This window comes from Podarcis cretensis, assembly GCF_951804945.1.
Source record: "Podarcis cretensis genome assembly, chromosome: 10".
NCBI classification, from domain to species: Eukaryota; Metazoa; Chordata; class Lepidosauria; order Squamata; family Lacertidae; genus Podarcis; species Podarcis cretensis.
The window spans coordinates 77,900,437-77,923,413 of NC_137179.1; the positions used below are offsets into that span (position 1 = coordinate 77,900,437).

Sequence of the window (22,977 nt, forward strand, 5' to 3'; positions counted from 1 at the left end):
TGTTTTTTTCTGGAATGAGTGTTGCAAATTGAGTGGTTGGCTCTTTCTTTCTTTCTTTCTTTCTTTCTTTCTTTCCTTTAATTTATGAGTCACCTCCTATGAAACATCTAAAAACAACAATAAAAACATATCTAAAACAATCTCATTTTTAAAAAAAGAATAAATAAATGTATGTATAAAAACAATTTCACATCCAAGATTACGTAATACATCTGAACAAACTGAACAAAAAGTTAACAGTACAATCTAATATGTGCCTACACAGAAGTAAGGCCCACTGAGTTCAACAGGACTTACTCCTGGAGAAGCATATATAGAATTAATTTGGGAGAATATATTATCTCTGGAAATTAAAATAGCTAATATATTTTAAAAGTTTATAAATAAATGACAATCTGTTACTGTGAAAAATGCCCATATATTAAAATCATATAAGGATTAAAAACACACACACAAACTTCTAAGCGGAGTGGGGGTTCCTGCAAAGGCAACTTTTTACTAGTGTGATCCAGAACATTCCACATTATAACAGCTACCCCCAGATTCTTAAGGCATTTTTGTGGGGGGGGGAGCACTACAGAAATACAATCACATTAAAATCAGTGGCAAAATTCTGTTGATTTCTAGTGATCTGGACTGCCTCTTTTACCACAGATTTCTGTGATTTCCTAACCAATCTCATTTGCCCAGGTTTTTCTCATTCTTCACATTTTTAGACTGTTGCTTTGCTTTCAGCTGCCTTTCAGGACTAACACTCCCAAGGTGCTCACAACATATGCTACAGTGAATTCTGTACATTTTAATAATTATACTCTAAAAATGTGTTAAAACTAGTCCGGCACTCATCTGCTCTATTTGTTTTGATTATATTGTTTCATTGCTTTTAAACCTTTATTGACTGATGTGAGACATTGTCAGCTGAAAAACAGAAAAATGAATGTCCAAAATAAGGTAAACAGATTGATAGTTCCATTGCTAGCTATATCCATTTGCTGGTATGGTATCATATACAATTGGTTCTTGGATACTTGGCCTCTCAAATTGCCTCCCACCTAAAAACAAAGAGATCATTTGCATTGTATGAATTTCTATATGGGAAGACGAGAAATAGCTTAAGATGCAGTGGAGTAAGATTTTACAAGATCTGATCTAATTACATACAGGTGATGGCAAAGTCCACAACAATTCAGTGTACATTCCATCATACAGAACAATTATACACACAAGCTAGAACCACAAAGTGACTGATATGAATGGTGAACACGATCCATGCTTTCTTTGCAACACATGCACAAATGTCTTTGGTCCTTAACCCATTTACCAATATTTTGACAGAAAGCAAAATTCATAATTTATGTAGCTCCAGTAGAACTGGCGTAAAGATGCAGATCAGCTGACTAAATTCTGGCAACTGGTTGGTTACAGCATGAGGACGGTCAAATATTTTCAAGAATACTTATGTAGATGAGTGACACATTAGCTTTTATTAAATCATGGGGTCACTCAACAAACAATATTGAAGGCTCCTTGCTTCCTAGTACTTTGACACTCACATTGTCCTGCAACTTTAATCTCTCTCTGGAGAGTTTCTGCTCTTTCTCCTCCTAGTTAAGCCATACAGCATGAGTGCCAGTAATTGGAGATGGAACACTCATTAGGGTAGAATCATTCAGTGCAGAGCTCAATGGACGCAAATGGAAGCTTATTCCAATGGGCAGCTAATTAATCACCTTGGATAAGGGTTATGTCATTCAAGCTGCATTACAAATAAGCCATTTGCTGTGGTTGTTCCGCCACTTTGGTACTAATGCAATTTGAAAAGAAACAACTCTGAAGCACCTTTGTGGATTAAAAAAAAAGTTTGAACAGGCTGGCAACAAGGTTCGTAAGCAAGAAATTTCTAATTTTCTCTTGCACTCAAGGGAGAATGCCGCACTGTTCATTTATTAGACAAATTATTTATTGAGCTCTTTGCGGGCAATTACTGTGAACAATTTTTCTTTAGTTAGAATGATACAAGTTCCCTTAACTATTTGCAAGTTTTATTCCACCTAAACCCCTTAGGACCTACAGAGTGAGAGATTACAAAGACATCACTGAGCAGGATAAGGAAAGGGTTTAGGAGAAGGCACCAAGCAAACATAGGAAGGCAATAATCATTATGGCAAGGTCAGAAGTCCTCACCATACCTGCAGAGCTCTATAAAGCCTCAAGGAGGGATGGCATCTTGTTGTCTTTTCTAGAAGCAAGTAGTTGGTTTTTTAAATTAGCATAATTTTATTAACATTTGAAAGACTATTATCTAACAATATTTGACCAGTTAATTGCCAACCCTAAGTAAAGTCAGAAATACTGGTTTGGAGTCACTATTTTTTCCTGGCATTTTTTTAAACAAAGATAGAAATAAACACGTTGTCAGGGGTTCAGGAGCAGAGGCACAGGGAAGAGAGGAGATGGAGAGCGAAGGGGAAGAATCCGAGGGGAGCGTAGGAGAAGAGGACAGTGGACCGGGGGATTCCATGAGCCTCTCCAGCGAATCGGAAGATTCACAGAGGGGGGCGCCAGTGGCCAGGGGTAGGGGGTTCCCAAGGGGAACCCCCCAGGAGCAAGGGGGCAGCGGGGACTCCCAGAGCAGTAGTTGGAAATCAGGACCAGCTTCCCCACCAGAGCAGAGTGGGGGGGAAGAGTCCCAAGGATCGGGGCCAGTGCATTCCCCACCAGGGAGAGAAGATAAGGCAGGGCTGACCACACCTCCATCGGAGAGTCAGACAACGGAGGGGAGGTCAGATCCGGCCAGTGTACCGGAAGAGGGAAGCAGTGACAGAAGTAGTGTAACGGTCAGGAGGAATGTCACTGGGTTGGCGCGAGAGGCAAGTTCAAATGTACAGGAGCGCGGGACAGCAGAGAATGAGGATTGGGAACCGGGTCCTAAAGCCCGCCGGAGGGAGGGGGAGGAGCTAAGCGACTCAGCGTCGGAAGAGTCCAGAAAGGGCAATGCCCCAGCGGGCAGGAGGACCCAGAGGAGGAGAGAGCAGCGCAAAAGGTGGAGCAGGGCTAGGATCTTAAACTGGTGTCATGGGGAGGAGACTCAGGCGGTACTTCGCCGGTCTAGGGTTAAGACGTAGAGCTGCGCGCTGCGGCTTGGAAATGGAAACTGAACATCAATAAAGACTTTTGTACATAACGACAGCCTGGCGTTGGTCCTCTGTGAGCTGGGACCTAGGGGCAGCTCTGACACACGTATTATTTGTTATATATTTTTTTAAAGCCAGAACGTCTCCAATAAGAATGTGATGCCCTTTTTTATTTAATGCAAAGTGTCCTTGCATGCCATGCTGCAGAAAAACATTACTTACAGCCATGTAAGGTCAGAGAAAACAAACCTGCAGAATTGAATCAATAATTTAAAATTCACTGAAAGTAGAAATCAAGCACAATAATATTTTTTATTAAAAAAAACCACTTCCATGTTAGTGAAATAATTGGTTCCATGTCTGAAGTCAGTAACTACTAACCCTGTGACTGAATCTAGCCAGGGGTGGCTGCTATCTGGCCACAAAGGGCTTTTCCTTTCCTCACCCATTACCACTGCTGTTGCCTAAAGACAGGGGTAATTTTCAGGGGTGGCACCACAGCCACAGAATGGCTTCCCAGAAAGGTCTGTCTAGTGCCTACTCTGTGGTTATATCCACAGCAGGTGATGAGGTCTTTATTCTCTCAGGTGTTTTAGCAACATTTTAGTGCTTCTTAGATCTTTTCACTGCTGCTAACCATCACTAGTTTTATATTGTGTCATTTTACTTTGCTGTAGATCTGGTGCATTGTTCGATTTTATGATTTCAACCATTACTGTAAGCCACCCAGAGCTCTATGGCCATTGGGCAGTACAGAACCTAGCAAGTAAATAAATACACTTAGGACAAGTTAAAGGGGAACTGTAGATGGCAAGAGGGCTGGTTACCTAGCAAATGAAACAATGGCTGTGCTCTCCCTCAACTTTCAGAGGCAGCATGCCTTCATATACCAGTTGCTGGGCATCACAAGCAAGGGAAGTACTGTTGCACTCATGACCTCCTTGCAACTTCTCAAAGGCATCTGGATGGGCTTTGTGAGAACAAAATACTGCATGAGATAGGTCTGTGGTCTGATGCTGCAGAGCTCTTCAGGTGTTAATAGCCCATTAGGTCTCCCCTTCTTACTTGCTCAGTTCCCTTGAATATGATTTCTGTCCCAAACCACCTTTTAGAATAATATCCCAAGATGCACTGCATCAGGATTTAAGCCCATTGCATTATGGAGCAGAGCAACAAGTGCTGCACAACAAGGGTCATACAAAGACATCTAGTCCTAGAAAGATGGGGAGGTGGTAACAGTGCCTATTCCAGCAATTCCCAGAAACATATTGCATTCACTTACATTGTCACCTTCACTCCTCAGTTTCCAAAAGGGCTGGATGTAAAACCAGGACCCCTCATTCCCAGCAGCATCCAGAGAGACCCGCATAGCATTCTTCTCCAATAGGGCTGGCAATCTCTTATTCACTGTAAGGTATTTGTTGCTTTTTATGTGAAGTAGCTGTAAATAATAATAAAACAAATGAATGTATACATGTGTTCTGGATGAAGACTTTGGCCACAACTCAACCCACAATGAGGCCTCTCTTACACCAAAGGATTAATGCTTGTTGTAGCCAGCCAAGAACCACACAGAGGGATTGTCAAACACCTGGCTTGCAACAGTGCAAGCATTCAGCTCAGGAGGTCACAAGATATGTAGGCCAGATTTATAGCCGTGATATCACAGTTAGTAGGGCAAACATATTTTTTGAGAGAAATTAAACTTACACATGAAATTACTTCCGACAGTCTGAAAAAACACAATGTTTTAACATATTTCAAGTGGGTTTAACAACCTGCTCATTGGCAAATTATTGTAACTGGGAATAATTTCAATTATCAAAACAATCAGCTCAAAACAATCCAACATGGGAGCATGGCTGAAGGCGACATGTTATTCAGCAATCATAAAACAAGATGTTAGTTAGGTGGTTAAGTGTAGGGCTGAATTCTCACCTGACTTTTTTTTTGTCTGGTTAACCATTTCCAGGGGTAGCCAACATGACGCCCTGCAGACATTGTTGGGAGCAAACTCCCACCATCCCTGTGTTGGTTTTTCTTTATCTTAAAGTGGTGCATGCTCTAGTTATCTCCCGCTTGAACTACTGCAATGCGCTCTATGTGGGGCTACCTTTGAAAGTGACCCGGAAACTGCAATTAATCCAATATGGTAGCTAGACTTGTGACTGGGAGTGGCCACCAAGAAAGACCATATAACACGGGTCTTGAAAGACCTACATTGGCTCCCAGTACATTTCCGAGCAGAATTCATAGTGTTGGTGCTGATCTTTAAAGCCCTAAACAGCCTCAGTCCTGTATACCTGAAGGAGTGTCTCCACCTCCATCATTCAGCCCAGACACTGAGATCCAGCAACAAGGGCCTTCTGGCTGTTCCCTCATTGCAAGAAGTGAGGTTACAGGGAACCAGACAGAGGGCCTTCTCGGTAGTGGCACCCGCCCTGTGGAACACCCTCCCATCAGATGTCAAGGAAATAAGCAGCTATCCTATTTTTAAAAGACATCTGAAGGCAGCCCTGTTTAGGGAAGTTTTTAATATTTAATGCTGTATTAAATATTGGGAGCCGCCCAGAGTGCCTGGGGAAACTCAGCCAGATGGGCGGGGTATAAATAATAAATTATTATTATTATTATTATTATTATTATTATGCTACTCAGGAACCAGGTTGGTTTCAGAGTGTATGTTTGCAGGCTGACCTACTTAGCTGCACACCTGTGGTCTCTCGACTTTTTGCCTAATTAAAAGGGGAGTTACCGTACTTAATGCACCAGGTGCAGAAGGGGATGTGATAGGATAATTAGTTAATTGAAACTGTATTTAATTTGATCAAATGTCTTGTAAGCTGCTGGTGAGGAGGAGTGATGGCTTGCAGCGTTTGGCTATTATGTTTTTGAAAATAAAACTAAGGAAAGATACTATGGACAGCTTTTTATTTCTACGATCCATTCACTGTGCACACTCTGTGTTGATGAAGAAATTCAGCACCCTGATCATTGGCTGAGACTGACGGGAGTCCCACAACATCTGCAGGGCACCATGTTGGGCTACCCCGTACCACTCTATCTACTGCCTAATGACCATAATTTATGACTCCTTCCAAATTCTTCTGATTTTCAGTTTTGACATGCCCAATTTCCACCATATCTTCCTTTTTTCATTTGTTTTTTATGGTGACCAAGTGCAAAGGAATATGAGCCTCCTTTGCCTCTAATCATGTGTATTATTTATATAATGCCATAAATGTTGTTCTACTAAGTCAGGCTTCCTCAAACTTGGCCCTCCAGATGTTTTTGGCCTACAACTCCCATTATCCCTAGCTAGCAGGACCAGCGGTCAAGGATGATGGGAATTGTAGTCTAAGTGTACTAAGTGATATAACAAAGAGAAAGGTCCCCTGTAAGCCCAGGTGCTTACAGTTTACATTTCTACACAAGATAAGGGATAAGGGAAGATGGGGTACAGAGGAGCAGGAGATGACACTGGGCTGGTGCAACTTGTCATGCTGCGGTGAAAACAGTGCTTCCTGAAACAGTCTCCTCTGCACTGTCATTAAAGGCAAAGGAGCCCTGCCCTTTCTTCTCTGCTTCTAGACCAGGCTTCCTCAACCTCAGCCCTCCAGATGTTGGGATCATGGGAGTTGTAGCCAAAAACATCTGGAGGGCCGAGGTTGAGGAAGCCTGCTCTAGGCAATGCTTACTGATTTCACACATCAAAAAATCCGCTGTGGGGAACTCCCACTGCAGAGCTGATTGGTATGGCATGGAGGTATGTAATCTTTTCACACTCCATGCCATTTCTGATATATTTAAACTCCTGCTCACCTTGAGGTTTTGAGAAACTGACAGTCTAGTTTTCAAAGGCTCACCTGTATGACGTTGCTGTACTTCACAATTTCACCCAGCAGTTTCCTGTTCTCACATTCATTCTGCTTTTGTTCCAGTTCTGCAGCATGCTGCAAAATAGTCACAGTTTCTTGGAGTTTTTGTTTTGTTTTTGTAGTTTAAGTCACAAACTGTTACATGAACTCAACCTCTCAACATTTAGCACTGGTGTGTGTGGGGATTTTTTTCAGACGGAGCACCAGATGGGTGGGGTATAAATAATAAAAGTATTATTATTATTAGCAACCCTTCTGGGGGGCACATGCTAAAGGTGTGTGGAGTGAAAGGCAGAAGACTGGTAGGGCCAAATCCAAAGGTAGGGAGAACAACAGATAGAACTCTTACTTTTGGCCCCATTGCACTATCCCTTTAAAGGACTGTGATACTACTTTAAACCATCATGGATTCCCCTAAAGCATATTGGGAACTGAAGTTTATAAGGGGCTGAGAGATACTTATTTTCCTCACAGAGCTACACTTCCCAAAGTTACCTGGAAAGAGAGATCAATTGTTGAACCACTCTGGGAATTGTAGCTCTGGGAGATGATGAAAGGCAAGGCAGTGGGTGGGGGGGGAACTAGCAGAGGGACTCTGGCACACCCAGTGAGCCACCTCTGGGAGTAAGAAGGGAGAGAAAATAGTCCTTAGATAAAACAAAACAGGGCAGTTTTGAGTCATCTAAATTTGCTGTTTCTCAGCCCAGTGGAATTACCAGCTGGGAGAAAGTAATTTGGGCTTAGCTGCTGAAGAACTAACAGCTGTGCATCATGGCAGTAACAAACAGCTGCATAAAAAGGCAACGAAGACTGGGAGCTCAGGTGCCACTTACTTGCAGCTTCTTCAGCAATGCGGCTTCCGTGTGGTTCCCTTGTTTTGCTTGCTTGGCTTTCCAGTATTGTTTCTGTGCAGAGTATCGGTTCATAGGACATACCTTAAAAAGGCAGTCTGAAGACAAGAAAACAAAATCACGTTTGTTTCTTATTTCCTTGCAGCAGTGAGCTACGAGATTCTGCATATGTTTTTGATTAGAAAAATTCTTCCAAATTCCAGTTGTGGGGAATTACAAGCAGGAGAGTGCTGTTGCGCTCATGTCCTGCCTGTGGGTTTCAAACCAGCATTCTGCTTGGCTGCTGTGAGAACAGAAAGTTGTGCTAGATGTGCCTTTGGTGTGTTCGCATACAGAATGCCTTCAGTAGTGATTAACACAGCCAGACCTCAGGTCATGCAGTAGACTTTAATAATAAGGCTTCTGAATTCGGCTCAAGACCACAATACCTCAAGGACCACCTGTTTCCATATGAATCTACCTGGACCTTGAGATCACCTTCTGAGGCCCTCCTTTGTGTGCCTCCTCCTTGAGATGTTCAGGGGGTGGCAAAATGAGAGCGGGGCCTCCTCTGCAGTGGCTTCCTGTCTGTGGAATGCTCTCCCCAGGGATGTTCGCCTGGCGCCTTCACTATACACCTTTAGGCGCCAGGCAAAAATGTTCCTTTTCAGCCAGGTCTTGACTTGATCTACATCTTACACCCTTTTTTAAAATGCTGGCTCTTGGGTGGGTGGGGGGTATTGGGTTGTTGGTTTTGTTTTTGTTTTATGTATTTGATATTTTATGTGAACTGCCCTGAGACCTTCGGGTATAGGGTGGTATAGAAATTAAATAAATAAATAATAAATAATTCACTACTATACCTTTTTTCTTTTGGTCTCATATTCACCGGGTGTGAAAAATAGTAAACAATAAAAGCTAATTTTCACAGATCTCTGCTCTTGGGCCACTCTAGAGCAAGAAGAGCTAACAGCTCAATAAATTTAGTGCTTTTTCATCTAGTCAGTCCTAGATTTTCTGCAGAAGTGATGAACCAGCAAAATGCAAGGAAATGTGTGGTGTAATTCAAACCATAAGGTTCCTGCCTTTGTAACTTATCCCAGCACTATAAAAAAAAGCTCCAATAGACAAGTGGAGAAGACTCACGAACAGCAGGTGCAGACATTAGAAAACTCCAAACAGGCTTTGGAAAGCACAGCACAATGTGACATAGAAATTGGCAAGTCTTATAAAGCCTACTGACCACTTCCCCCTCCTTCTGATTCATGTGGGTGCAAATAATACTGCCACACACAGCCACACATACTGCCACACACAGCCTGCAACACATAGCAAGGGACTATGAGACACTGGGCATCACTCCTTCCTGTTGAAGGTTGTGGCCAAGAAAGAGAGAAGAAAATACTATGCTGTGCAGGTGGTGTCGTCAGGAAGGACTTGGCTTCTTGGATCATGGTCTCTGCTTCCTTGAGGAAGGACTTCTGGTGAAAGATGGGCTGCACCTCACAGTGGTTGGCAAGAATGGCTTTGCTAAAAGTCTCAAGATCAGGAGAGCTTTAAACTAGATCTTGAGGAGGGAGACAACATTACAAACAACAGAATAGCACCTGGTACTGGGGATAATAGCTTAATTGATGCACAGGAAACTGAGGCAGTGCTCCAGAAACCTGCTAAAGGGCAAGAAACTACAGGAAGGAAGCAACTGGAGGGAACGACTCGTGGTTTCAGTTGTCTCTACACAAATACACAGAGTGTGGAAAACAAGCAAGACGAATTGGAGCTTTTAGTACAGGATTGCAAATACGGCCTGGTAGGCATTACTGAAGCCTGGTGGGATGAGACTCATACTGGAATGTAGGAATTGAGGGGTATAACATGTTTAAAACAAATAGACAGGGAGGGAAACAAGAAACAGGAAGGAAGGAGGAGTAGCATTATATGTAAATAATGTATACACTTGTGAAGAAATCCATGATCTGGAGCATGGAAAGCAGATTGAGAGTATATGGGTAACACTTGTAAGAGAGAGAAACAACAGGGACCTTACTGTGGGTGTCTGCTATAGACTGCCAAGCCAAACTGAAGACTTGGATGGTGCCTCACTAGAGCAGATTACCAAACATTCAAAAAGAAGAAATATAGTAGTCACTGGGGACTTCAACTTCGCCAATATCAGTTGGGACTCAAACTCTGCCAAGAATAGAAGGTCTGATAAATTCCTCCATTGCCTCATTGACAATTTTGTTTCCCAGAGGGTGGAGTAAACAACCAGGGGATCATCTGTCTTGGACCTGATCCTCACCAATAGGGAGGAACTGACCAATGAAGTGACAGCACTCGGAAACTTGGGAGGAAGTGATCATGTTCTCCTGGGTTTCACAATACAGAGGCAAGGGAAAACTGAGCATAGCCTCTATCTTCACCCAAAAGGAAAACAAGGCCCAACCTGGTGATAACAGAGTAAATGATGTAAGGAGGGAGCTGCAGCCCAGTTTAGGAAAGAGGTAGTAAATGAATTCAAATCTCCAGGGCCTGATGAGCTGCATCCCAGAGATTTCTCCATCCAGGCAAGCAAGAGGCATTATTGCAGTTCAAGTACAAATTCCAGCCATGCAAAAGCACCAGAAAAGGACATAAAGCAGAGGACAGTTTTGAGGCCTCAGACAGAGTGTAATGGACTGGCTGAATGCAAAGAAGTGGTCTGGAAAGGAAGCTCAGAGCCTGGGCATTAGTGGTGGGACGACAATAAGTGGTCAGAGGGCAAAGAGGGATCAGACTGGGAGGAGGAATTGTTGGAAGCCAAAGAGGCAACAGGGTTTAGTGAGCAGGAAGAAGCTGTGGCAGAGAGCAGTTCAGAATCAGAGGCTGGAGATGAGGGGGGCCAAGAGGCAAATATGAGACAGGCTGCTAAAGAAGCCCGGGGTTCTCCCCTTCCTTTCAGCTCAGCTCCCCTCTGGTCTCCGAGACCACAAAGTGAAATGAAGAGGGAATAGCAAAAAGAGACAACAAAGGAGTATCTGGTTGCTGGGGAAGGACCCAAAGGAGGAGATCTTGGAGAGTGGAGAGAAGGTGCGGATCTTCAGTCTTTGCAACTGCCTCATTGAAGCAAGACCTACTGGGAAGAGTTGCTGTGATAACTAGGCATGCACTGTTTGGGTGACTCTGAATAAAGAGCTAACTTATTTGACAGTGGGTGTTTTATTGCTGGCCTGCTTCTGTCTCCGGCTCCTGACACAGAGAGACCCAAATGACTGCATCCCCCCGCCCTCCGCCCTGAGATTCCCTGTGCCTGACTTAACACCATCAGGACCGCAGTGGGGTAGGGATAAAGGAAATGCACATTTGAGGCTCCGTGAGCCACAGTCAAACATACATAAGGGCATTTCCCTCACCATGCCACACCCTCTTGCCAACACCCGCAAGTGACTCCAATGTCAATTTCTAAGGTGAGGGTTAGAGTTAGTTTTAATGGAAAACAGAACTTTGAATAAGGAGTTTTTCACTCTGGGAAATTAAACACAAAAGCAAAAGGAACACATTTCCTCACAACTTCCCTGTGCCTTGGCAAACAATTCAGCGACATCAAGGGGTTAATCTGAGGCAGGTGATTTGGAATTTGGCATGTGTCAGGGGCTCAGGAGCAGAGGCACAGGGGAGAGAGAAAATGGAGAGCGAAGGGGAAGAATCTGAGGGCAGCGTAGGGGAGTATGAGAGTGGCCCGAGAGATTCCATGAGCTTCTCCAGCGAATCAGAAGATTCCCAGAGGGGGGCGCTGACGGCCAGGGCAAGGGGGGTCCCAGGGGGGACACACCAGAAGCAAGGGGCCAGCGGGGACTCCCAAAGCAGCAGCGGGAGATCAGGACCAGCTCCTCCACCAGAGCATAGTGGGGGGGGAAGAGTCCCATGTATCAGGACCAGCTTCTCCTCCAGCAGGGAGAGAAGAGGAATCAGGGCTGACCACGCCTCCATCGCAGAGTGAGGGAACGGAGGGGAAGTCAGGTCCAGCTAGCCTCTCCGAAGGGGGAAGCAGTGACAGGAGCAGTGTAACGGTCAGGAGGAAGGTTGCCGGCTGGGCGCGCGCGCCAAGTTCGAATGTACAGGCACGCGGCACAGCAGGTAACCCGGATTGGGAACCAGGTCCTAAAGCCCGCCGGAGGGAGGGGGAAGACTCAGGGGACTCAGCGTCAGAAGAGTCTAGAAAGGGCAAGACCCCAGCGGACAGGCGGACCCAGAGGAGGAAAGAGCAAAGGAAGAGGTGGAGCAAGGCTAGAGTCTTAAACTGGTGTCTGGGGGGAGGAGATTCAGACGGAGCTTCAGCGGTCTAGGGTTTAAGACGTAGGGCTGCACGCCGCGGCTTTGAAATCGAAACTGCGTTTCAATAAAGACTTTTGTATATAACAACGGACTGGCGTTGGTCCTTTGTGAGCTGGGACCTCGGGCAGCTCTGACAGCATGTATTAAGTTCTCCTGTAGCCAAAAGCAATTGACAAGTTCAGCTTTGTTTAATGGAAAAATCAAAAACATCATGTTGAGCTACAAAACAGAAACATGAGCATCAGTGCCCATCTTAGAAACAAAAGGGCAGCATGCATGAAACAACAGGGAAGGTGCACAGCCTGGGAATCATTTTGGACTCACAGCTGTCCATGGAGGTGCAGGTAAATTCTGTGTCCAGGGCAGCTGTCTACCAGCTCCATCTGGTATGCAGGATGAGACCCTACCTGCCCGCAGACTGTCTCCCGCTTAGACTACTGCAATGCACTCTACGTGGGGCTACCTTGGAAGGTGACCCGGAAACTGCAATTAATCCAGAATGCGGCAGCTAGACTGGTAACTGGGAGTGGCCACCAAGACCACATAACATCAGTCTTGAAAGACCTACATTGGCTCCCAATATGCTTCTGAGCACAATTCAAAGTGTTGGTGCTGACTTTTAAAGCCCTAAATGGCCTCAGCCCAGTATACCTGAAGGAGCATCTCCACCCCCATCGTTCTACCCGGACACTGAAGTCCAGCGCCGAGGGCCTTCTGGCAGTTCCCTCGCTGCGCGAAGTGAGGTTACAGGGAACCAGGCAGAGGGCCTTCTCAGTAGTGGTGTCTGCCCTGTGGAACGCCCTCCCATCAGATGTCAATGAAATGAACAACTATCTGACTATCAGAACACATCTGAAGGAGGCCCTGTTTAGGGAAGTTTTTAATGTCTGCTGTTTTATTGTATTTTTAATATTTTGATGGAAGCTGCTCAGACAATTCCCATTATCTGCTCTCGGCTTTACGGAACAGGCTGCAGCTCAGTGGCAGTGCAGGCAGAAGGTCCCAGGTTAAAAAGCATCTCCAAGTAGGATAGAGAGCGTCTCCTGCCTGAAACCATGCTAATCAGTGTAGACAATATAAAACTAAATGCACCCATGGTCTGACTCAGTATAAGGCACCTCTTAGGCTCCTGTCGGTTTTGCAGCTCAGCATAAAACTTAGGGAAGTGCTGGGTGAGATCCCATGGACAGTAATACTAAAAGGAAAGGGAGTTCATGATGGCTGGGAGTTTGTTAAGAGGGAGATAGTAAAAGCACAACTTCAGGCAATACCAATGAGACGGAAACATGGAAGGGTGGCTATCTAAAGAACTTTTAACTGAGTTAAGATTGAAAAAGGATGTGTACAAAAAATGGAAAAGGGGGGAAACCACCAAAGAGGAATTCAAACAAATAGCCAGCACGTGTAGACACAAAGTCAGAAAAGCTAAAGCACAGAATGAACTCAGGCTTGCTAGAGAGGTTAAAAGCAACAAAAAAGGCTTTTATGGGTATGTTCGTAGCAAAAGGAAGAAGAAAGAAACAGTGGGGTCACTCAGAGGAGAAGATGGTGAAATGCAAACAGGGGACACAGAAAGGGCTGAACTCCTCAATGCCTTCTTTGCCTCAGTCTTCTCCAATAAAGAAAACAATGCCCGACCTGAAGAATTTGGAGCAAATGATTCAGCAGAGGAAACACAGCCCAGAATAACTAAGGAGATAGTACAAGAATACTTGGCTAGTTTAGATGTATTCAAGTCTCCAGGGCCAGATGAACTGCATCCAAGAGTATTAAAAGAACTGGCAGATGTGATCTCAGAACCACTGGCAGTCATCTTTGAGAATTCCTGGAGAACAGGCGAAGTCCCGGCAGACTGGAGGAGGGCAAATGTTGTCCCTATTTTCAAAAAGGGGAAAAGAGAGGACCCAAATAATTACCGCCCAGTCAGTCTGACATCAATACCAGGGAAGATTCTGAAGCAGATCATTAAGCTAACAGTCTGTGAGCACCTAGAAAGGAATACTGTGATCACCAATAGTCAGCATGGATTTCTGAAAAATAAGTCATGTCAGATGAACCTGATCTCGTTTTTTGACAGAATTACAAGCCTGGTAGATGAGGGGAACGCAGTGGATGTAGCCTACCTTGATTTCAGCAAGGCATTTGACAAGGTGCCCCATGATATTCTTGTAAAGAAGCTGGTAAAATGCGGACTTGACTATGCTACCACTCAGGGGATTTGTAACTGGCTGTCTGACCGAACCCAAAGGGTGCTCATCAATGGTTCCTCTTCATCCTGGAGAAGAGTGACTAGTGGGGTGCCACAGGGTTCTGTCTTGGGCCCCGTCTTATTCAACATCTTTATCAACGACTTGGAGGATGGACTCAAGGGCATCCTGATCAAATTTGCAGATGACACCAAACTGGGAGGGGTGGCTAACACCCCAGAGGACAGGATCACACTTCAAAACGACCTTGACAGATTAGAGAACTGGGCCAAAACAAACAAGATGAATTTTAATAGGGAGAAATGTAAAGTATTGCACTTGGGCAAAAAAAAAATGAGAGGCACAAATACAAGATGGGTGACACCTGGCTTGAGAGCAGTACATGTGAAAAGGATCTAGGAGTCTTGGTTGACCACAAACTTGACATGAGCCAACAGTGTGACGTGGCAGCTAAAAAAGCCAATGCAATTCTGGGCTGCATCAATAGGAGTATTGCATCTAGATCAAGGGAAGTAATAGTGCCACTGTATTCTGCTCTGGTCAGACCTCACCTGGAGTACTTTGTCCAGTTCTGGGCACCACAGTTCAAGAAGGACACTGACAAACTGGAACGTGTCCAGAGGAGGGCAACCAAAATGGTCAAAGGCCTGGAAACGATGCCTTATGAAGAACGGCTAAGGGAGCTGGGCATGTTTAGCCTGGAGAAGAGGAGGTTAAGGGGTGATATGATAGCCATGTTCAAATATATAAAAGGATGTCACATAGAGGAGGGAGAAAGGTTGTTTTCTGCTGCTCCAGAGAAGTGGACACGGAGCAATGGTTCCAAACTACAAGAAAGAAGATTCCACCTAAACATTAGGAAGAACTTCCTGACAGTAAGAGCTGTTCGACAGTGGAATTTGCTGCCAAGGAGTGTGGTGGAGTCTCCTTCTTTGGAGGTCTTTAAGCAGAGGCTTGACAACCATATGTCAGGAGTGCTCTGATGGTGTTTCCTGCTTGGCAGGGGATTGGACTCGATGGCCCTTGTGGTCTCTTCCAACTCTATGATTCTATGATTCTATGATTCTATGATCCATCTTGGAGCCATAAGTATGATCTTCCCATAGGCTTTGGTTATTAGTAGGCTTGATGGCGCATCTTGAAATGAAACTCAACCTGCACAGGAGCCAGGATGAAGGACAGAGAAGCTGCTGAATCCTCCTCCCATCTGATAATTTTGACACTGAATCAGCCCGTTCCCTGCCATGTCTCGTCCAAATGGGCTTCCACCTGATCTGCCAGCCATGAGTAAAGTAGCTGCGGAAAGGGTAACATTCAGCATCCTGCTTCCGCCTGCTCCTCTCTTAAAAACCTCTGGTTTTATAACTGTTCAGTACATCAAATACACAAGCCCACCACCTTAACATCTAGTCACGACCTATCACACATGTCTTTGAACCTGTGGTTTTCTAGAGTAACTGTAGCCTGTAAGTTTACCCACACTGTGTGCTTTAAGCTTGTTGTGTATTTGTTATAATAGAATTTTTCAAAGCACAAGTGCAGTACTGGTACACACTGCAGAAATCTCCTGAGTCACCTAGCTCCTGTGGCATCTATCAACATATCAGTCTGATATGTCACTTAACTCTTTACTTCCCTGCTGCTGTACCACCACATTTGAGTTCCCGCTGTGCTCCGGAGGCTTCAGGCTTCAGGCGGCTTCAGCGAAAGCAACACGAAGCCTCCGGAGCATGGCAGGAGCGCTCCCTCTGCACTTCGGAGGCTTCGCGTTGCTATCACTGAAGCCAAGGAGCCTGCATTCACTCCATAAGACGCACACACATTTCCCCTTAATTTTTGAAGGGGGAAAAGTGCGTCTTATAGAGCGAAAAATACGGTAACTGAGTCTGTGAAACTCACAAGTGCATAGAATATGACAAAACCCAGGATCTAACTTCAAAATATATAAGATATGTATCAACTTAGGCAAGAAGAGGATCCACTGTATTTCTACTTCTAACATTAACTCTCAATTTCGTACCTCTGAATTTCTTAGGAGGATTGCAAAGATCACCTGCCTCTGGTTGAACCACGCATCTGTCATCCACCAGCCTAGAAGAAAAAGCATAATGCATAGACTTCATTATTATTTTCAAATTACTGACATAAGTGAAGTCAACATATCCAAAGAATTTCCATTGAATTTTGATGCAAACCATGACACAATGCTGCAAAGAAAGAAGTATTCTCTCCAGGTCAACTTACTAATGCATGGTTCTGTCTAGAAACTTCAAGGCAAATAGTTTTACTCTTTATTGCAGAAGAAATTTTGGCAAGCTTAGAAATGTTTAATAGTTTTATGCTTTTACTTGACTTTAAACAGACAATGCTAGATTGTGGAACAAGCCCTATATTGGGTACAATATACAGTAAGATAAACTGTAATCCTGTACATTGGCTATCTATTTTACCAGCCAAACAGACAAACATCAGTGTTTTATACAGCACTTTTTTCAGGGGACACTCAAGGGTACACAGTACCAGTACCTCTTTTTTTAAAAAAAAAAAAAGTGTGGCACTTACTGTAACAACATCATTGTACGGGCACCTATTTTTCTAGGGAAAAAAGCACTGGTTTTATATATACACATGGGGGCGGGTTGCCTGGCATGTATTAAGATCTCTTATAGCCCAAAGCAATTGCCAAGTTCAGCTTTGTTCAATGGAAAAATCCAAAACACCATGTTGAGCTACGAAACAGAAACATGAGTGTCAGAATTGGCATTATTTTCAGCTCTCCCCACAATATTACTTCTGTTGTTCATAGCTCGTGTTCATCATGAAATATTTTTTAATAGTCTAAAAAAGGATCATTTCCTTAGGGATCATAGAAACAGTCCAATCTCTGGCAATAGAGATGCCATTTGTCTTTGAAGAACATTGCCAGCAGTGCTGAACACACTTTCAGATGGCACACTTGTTCCTGGGATAGGCAAAAACTTATTTGCAAGCTCCTTTAACATCAGGAAGGATGCCTCCATATGTCCACCATATCAGAAAGCATTCTTCATTGTCCACTGCTGGCATAGTCATATAGTCTGTGCGTTGTTTCTGCCCCAAAAGAAAGGTGTACACAACACAGTCGTCCCCCCTTTATTCTGAAGCAACTTGCAAGCCAAGAATTGGGGGGGGGGTTCCCTCCCACTTGTGGCAGCTTAGTGCAAGCAACTTGAGAGAGGGAGAGGGAGAGAGGCAGCAATAAAAGAAGTTCCTTGGAAGGGTAGTGCTACAGAGAGAGAAGCTCATCACTGGAACAAAGAAGCAAGTAATTTGGAAGGGAAAGGGTTAACACGGGGGGGGAGGCAGGGGAGACTGTAGGAATGGTTTCTGAAAGATCTGTTTCTCAAAGAGGCAGTGGTTTTTGCTCAGCCCTTTTTAGCTATTTGTATTGATAACACTTTCTCAATGAGGCAGTGTGAGGTGATTTTTGCAGCAGCCTGTTCTACTTGTAGTGATAATCTGTTCTCAAAGAGGCAGTGATTTTAGAGGAGCAATTTTTTGCTCAGCCTGTTGTAGCTACTTGTCCTGGAAGCAGGGGAAAGCAAACCATTCTCAAATATTTTGCAGCAGCCTGCTGGCAGAGAAGAGATGAGTGAGGTAGCGTTAGAAAGGGCTGCACACACAGGAGGAAGTGTTGGCTTCCCGGTTCTTCCAACATTGTGCTTTTTGAACACCAAGTACACGATTTGTGATATATTGCAAGGTCATTTAAAAAAAAAAAGTCATCACAATTTTATTTAAAATTTGGTATCAGACAATATATCAATTTATAGCAGTCCTACACCCCACAATCCCTTCTGATGTCCACCAAAGATGCAGCTGGGGTGGCTGGGATGTAGTTAATGGATGAGACCCCCTCGTCCCACCTCAATAAATGACTTCCCCAGAGGTAGAGTCAATTGTTGCCTGGGAGTGGGCCCCAGTGAACAGATTGTTTGGGCAGGTTCCGGGGGCAGGGCGGATAGCACTGGGACACCCAATCTCAGTGATCATGGGTAGGAGGAAGAGTTATGCTAAGACCAGACCATGTCGTTACTGAGGAGGCAGGTTTCGTTGTTGTTTGAGGACTATCCCTGCCTCCGGGTCTGGTCTTGACCGGATGGATACTGGAATCAACAAGGGAGACCCACATGACCTGAAGGTGCTGCTGTGCAATGCGAGGTCAATGATGATGATGATTTAAAAGACATCTGAAGGCAGCCCTGTTCAGGGAAGTTTTTAATATTTAACGCTGTACTGTTTTTAACACTTGATTGGGAGCCACCCAGAGTGGCTGAGGAAACTCAGGCAGATGGGCGAGGTATAAATAATAATTTATTTATTATTTATAAATAATTTGACCTGGCATGTGTAACAGAGACTTGGTTGGATGAAGCAGATGGGCCTGTTCTTGCTGCTGCTTGTCTACCAGGTTTCTCTAACAGCAACCCAGGTCATATGGGCGGGGGGGGGTGCAGTGATTTTTAGGAAGTCATTAGCTTGCACCAGGTGTCCTATTGGGAAGACCCAGTTTTCTGAGTGCATGTTTTGGAAGCTGGGCAATAGGGGCAGAACAGGATTCCTTTTGGTGTACCGACCTCCCCACTGCACCAAGAATTCCCTGCCTGAGCTGCTTCAGGTCGTGGCAGATGTTCTCCTGGAGATACCTAGTTTGGTTGTCCTAGGGCAGGGGTCGGCAACGTGTGGGCCATGGGCCGGATGCAGTCCACGAAGACTGTTTTACCAGCCCACAAGCCACCCCTGAACCGAGCCACCCACTTGGCGAGTCCACCTCGTGCTGCGCTAAACCAGTGCGGCGCAGGGACTCGCCGAGTAGTGCACGCACGTCTGTGCACGCACAGATACCAGAAATTGCATCTGCACACGTCCAGATACCGAAAATCGCTTCTGCACAGGTGCCATTTTCGGTATTTGGGCATGCGCAGAAGCGATTTCTGGCGCCGTGGACATGCGCAGACGTGATTTCTGGCATCGCGCTGCGCCAGTCTGGCCCACAGACAATCTCCGTGGGAGTGATCTGGCCCATGGCTGGTAAACCTTGCCAACCCCTGTCCTAGGGGATTTTAACATCCATGTCGGCACGACCTTACAAGGGGCCGCTCGGGACTTCTTGGAAAGCATGGCTTCAATGGGGCTGTCGCTGAATAAGTTTGGCCCAACTCATGGTTGTGGACATGCCTTGGACCTGGTGTTTACCTCTACAGATGTGGGTAATCTGACACTAAGTAAAAGTGAAACAAAAGAAGTGCCATGGTTAGATCACTTCCTGGTGCAACTGGACTTTTCTCCGACCCTTCCCCTCTGCAGGGAGGTGGGACCAATTCGGATGGTCCACCCCCACCACTTATGGATCCAAATGGTTTCCAAAGAGTGGTAGGGGATGTTTTATCCCATGTTGATGGCCTTTAAGCTGATTCCCTGGTGGCCTGCTGGAATGCAGTTAACCAGGGCTATCGACTGTCTGGCTCCAAAGCGCCCTCTCTGATTGTATGGAACCCAGACAGCCTCGTGGTTTTCCCCAGAGCTGAGGGCGATGAAACGATCCTTGAGATGGCTAGAGTGCCGGTGGTGGAAAACACTCTGAATCAGACCAGACACAGGTTAGAGTCAAGCCTACCAAGTGGCGATAGCAATGGCAAGAGGACCTTCTTCATCGCCTCTACTGCATCTGCAGAAAATAGCAGCAGGAGACTCTTTCAGGTGGTTCACAATCTAAAGGAACCACCTTTGCCACCAGGGAGTGGTAAAGACCCCAAGATCTCCTGCAATGATTTTGCAAAGTTTTTTACAGACAAAGTTGCTCAGATTTGGAAAGAAGTAGACTCCACCGTGGGAGCAGGGCCGGGGCAGGAGAGTGCTGCCATCCTGTCTAGTCAAGTTGCATGGGATCAGTTCCAATCTGTTACCTCCGAGGATGTGGACAGGCTGCTTGGACGAGTGAAACCGACCACCTGTATCCTTGCCCATAAAAGCGAGCCAGGAAGGGCTGGGTGATGGGCTCTGCAGGGTGGTGAATGCTTCCCGCTGTGAGGGAACCTTCCCAGACCTGCTGAAAGAGGCAGTTATTAAACCGCTCCTTTTAAAAAAAATCTCTTGACCCGGCCAATATGGCCAACTATCGCCCAGTCTCAAATCTTCCATTCTTGGGCAAGGTGACTGAGCAGGTGGTTGCTGAACAACTCCATGCCTGGAGGATGTGGACCATTTGGATCCCTTCCAATCAGGATTCAGGCCTCATCATTATGGGACTAAAACTGCCTTGGTCACGCAGGTCGATGATCTCTGGCAGGCTAGGGACAAGGGTGAAAGCTCTTTCCTAGTTCTGCTGGATCTCTCAGCGGCCTTTGATATCATCAACCATAACATCCTTCTGGACCGTCTAAAGGAGCTGGGGGCACTGTTATACAGTGGTTCCCCTCCTTCCTCCTGCACCATGTCCAGAAAGTGGTGTTGGGGAATGAGTTTTCAGACCCCTAGGCTCTCACTTGTGGGGTGCCTCTATATGAGACCACTGGGAGAGATCATCAGGGCTGGGTGTTCTTCAGTGTTCATGCAGATGATACCCAGCTCTACCTCTCTTCTAAATCGGAACCAGTGAAGGCGGTGAATGTCCTGTGTGAGTGGCTGGAGGTGGTTGGAGGATGGATGACAGCTAACAGATTGAGGTTAAATCCTAACAAGACAGAAGTACTGATTTGGAGGGACAGGGGGCGGGCAGCTGTGGAGGACTCTCTGGTCCTGAATGGGGTAACTGTGCCCCTGAAGGACCAGGTGTGCAGCCTGGGAGTCATTTTGGACTCACAGCTGTCCATGGAGGAGCAGGTCAATTCTGTGTCCAGGGCATCTGTCTGCCACCTCCATCTGGTACGCAGGCTGAGACCCTACCTGCCCGCAAACTGTCTCGCTAGAGTGGTGCATGCTCTGGTTATCTCCTGCTCGGACTACTGCAATGCACTCTACGTGCGGCTACCTTTGAAGGTGACCCAGAAACTACAACTAATCTAGAATGCAGCAGCTAGACTGGTGACTGGGAGCGGCCGCCGAGACTACATAACACCAGTCCTGAAACACGTACATTGACTCCCAGTACGTTTCTGAGCACAATTCAAAGTGTTGGTGCTGACCTTTAAAGCCCTAAACGGCATCAGCCCAGTATACATGAAGGAGCGTCTCCACCTCCTTTGTTCAGCCTGGACACTGAGGACAATGAACTCTGCATTTCAGCTGTTATCTAACAAGAGTTGTAAATATAACAGTCACCCTACAACGTCTAGCAATTCTCAAAAGGGAAGTTAAAGTAACAATAAGAATAAACATTTAACATGAACACAGTTGTCATGAGAAACTATCTGCATGTTAAGAAAGGGAAAATTTAGTAAACAGTGGAAACATTCATGCAGTGAGATCTATTCGTTTATAGAAACACTCCCAAAGGAAGTTACATGAATCCTTTCATCTATGACTTTTATAAGCACATTGGAGAAAGCATAATTAAGGTAGATTCACTACCAGTGAACAACTCTCTGAAAGCCCGAACACTGAACAATCAACAAAACTTTTCCACTTCCTAGCAAGCATAATGTCATTTTGGCAAATCTCTCTGAAATTTAAACCAGCAATTTATAACCTGCAGCTTGTAAATGAGTAGTGCTCTGGGGTGTCCTAATAGTTCCCTAGAGAAACACCCCTAGTTTCCGCATGAATAGGTTATTGTATTTTAGTGTTCTGTTGGAAGTCACCCAGAGTGGCTAGGGAAACCCAGCCAGACGGGTGGGGTATAAATAAATTATTATTATTATTATTATTATTATCATTATTATTATCATTATTATTATCATTATTATTATTATTATTATTGACACTCTCCCCTTATTACTCTAGGTCACAGACAGATTACAGAACTACTACATGGGGTTCATGTTCTGAGGACTTTTCCAGGGGGTGAGGTTTTCCCATGGAGACTGAGAAGTGCTTAGTAAACAATCCAGATAGCATTCTTCTAGCACAGGGGTCCTCAATCTAGCCTGCTAATTGCCAGAACCTGCCACTGTCTACAATATCCTGAAAAGTGAGGAGCGGCGGCAGTGGTGGCGGCGGCTAGTTCCAGCAGGCATGCGGCAGGTCCCAGCTGCTCCTGCAGCTTGCAGAAGCACGTGGCTCTGCAGAGTCCGCAGGTGGCGTGCAAGTTGGCTTCGGCGGTGATGGCGAAGATGCTGCACTTTGTCAAGATTCAGAACGTGCCTTGCTTCCACGAGCTGCCCCTGAACGAGCAGCTGGTGCTGGTGCGCAGCTGCTGGGCTCTGCTGCTCGTGCTGGGGCTGGCCCAGGACCACGTGCACTTCGAGACGGTGGAGATCACAGAGCCCAGCATGCTGCACAGGATTTATTTTTGACGGACAAGCGGGCCGAAGAGGAGAGGCAGCAGCACCACCACCACCAAGTTGTGCTGCTGCACAAGACCCAGGAGAAGCTGGAGGCAGGGGCCTGCAGCAACAGTAGCAGCAGCCTCAAGGGAACCATGCTCTTCAATCTGGGTAAGCATGGGAAACTCGGGCTGGGCGGGAAAGAAGCGCGC

At 45.5% G+C, this 22,977-nt stretch overlaps 1 protein-coding gene across 8 annotated transcripts in view; it reads right to left on the bottom strand.

Annotated features, from left to right (window-relative positions):
• Positions 1 to 22,977, bottom strand: part of ITPR2 (inositol 1,4,5-trisphosphate receptor type 2) — a 292,662-nt gene that overhangs the window by 256,654 nt on the left and 13,031 nt on the right. For 7 of the 8 annotated variants that reach the window (XM_079993294.1, XM_079993291.1, XM_079993290.1 and 4 more), the window contains exons 2-5: positions 16,384 to 16,454; positions 7,846 to 7,961; positions 7,001 to 7,087; positions 4,417 to 4,575 (exon numbers count right to left, since the gene is read on the bottom strand). In XM_079993294.1, coding sequence (XP_079849420.1) covers positions 4,417 to 4,575; positions 7,001 to 7,087; positions 7,846 to 7,961; positions 16,384 to 16,454 — 433 coding nt within the window. Of the gene's footprint in view, positions 1 to 2,189; positions 2,240 to 4,416; positions 4,576 to 7,000; positions 7,088 to 7,845; positions 7,962 to 16,383; positions 16,455 to 22,977 lie in introns of those variants that run through there. The other variant, XM_079993292.1, reaches the window with a different exon arrangement.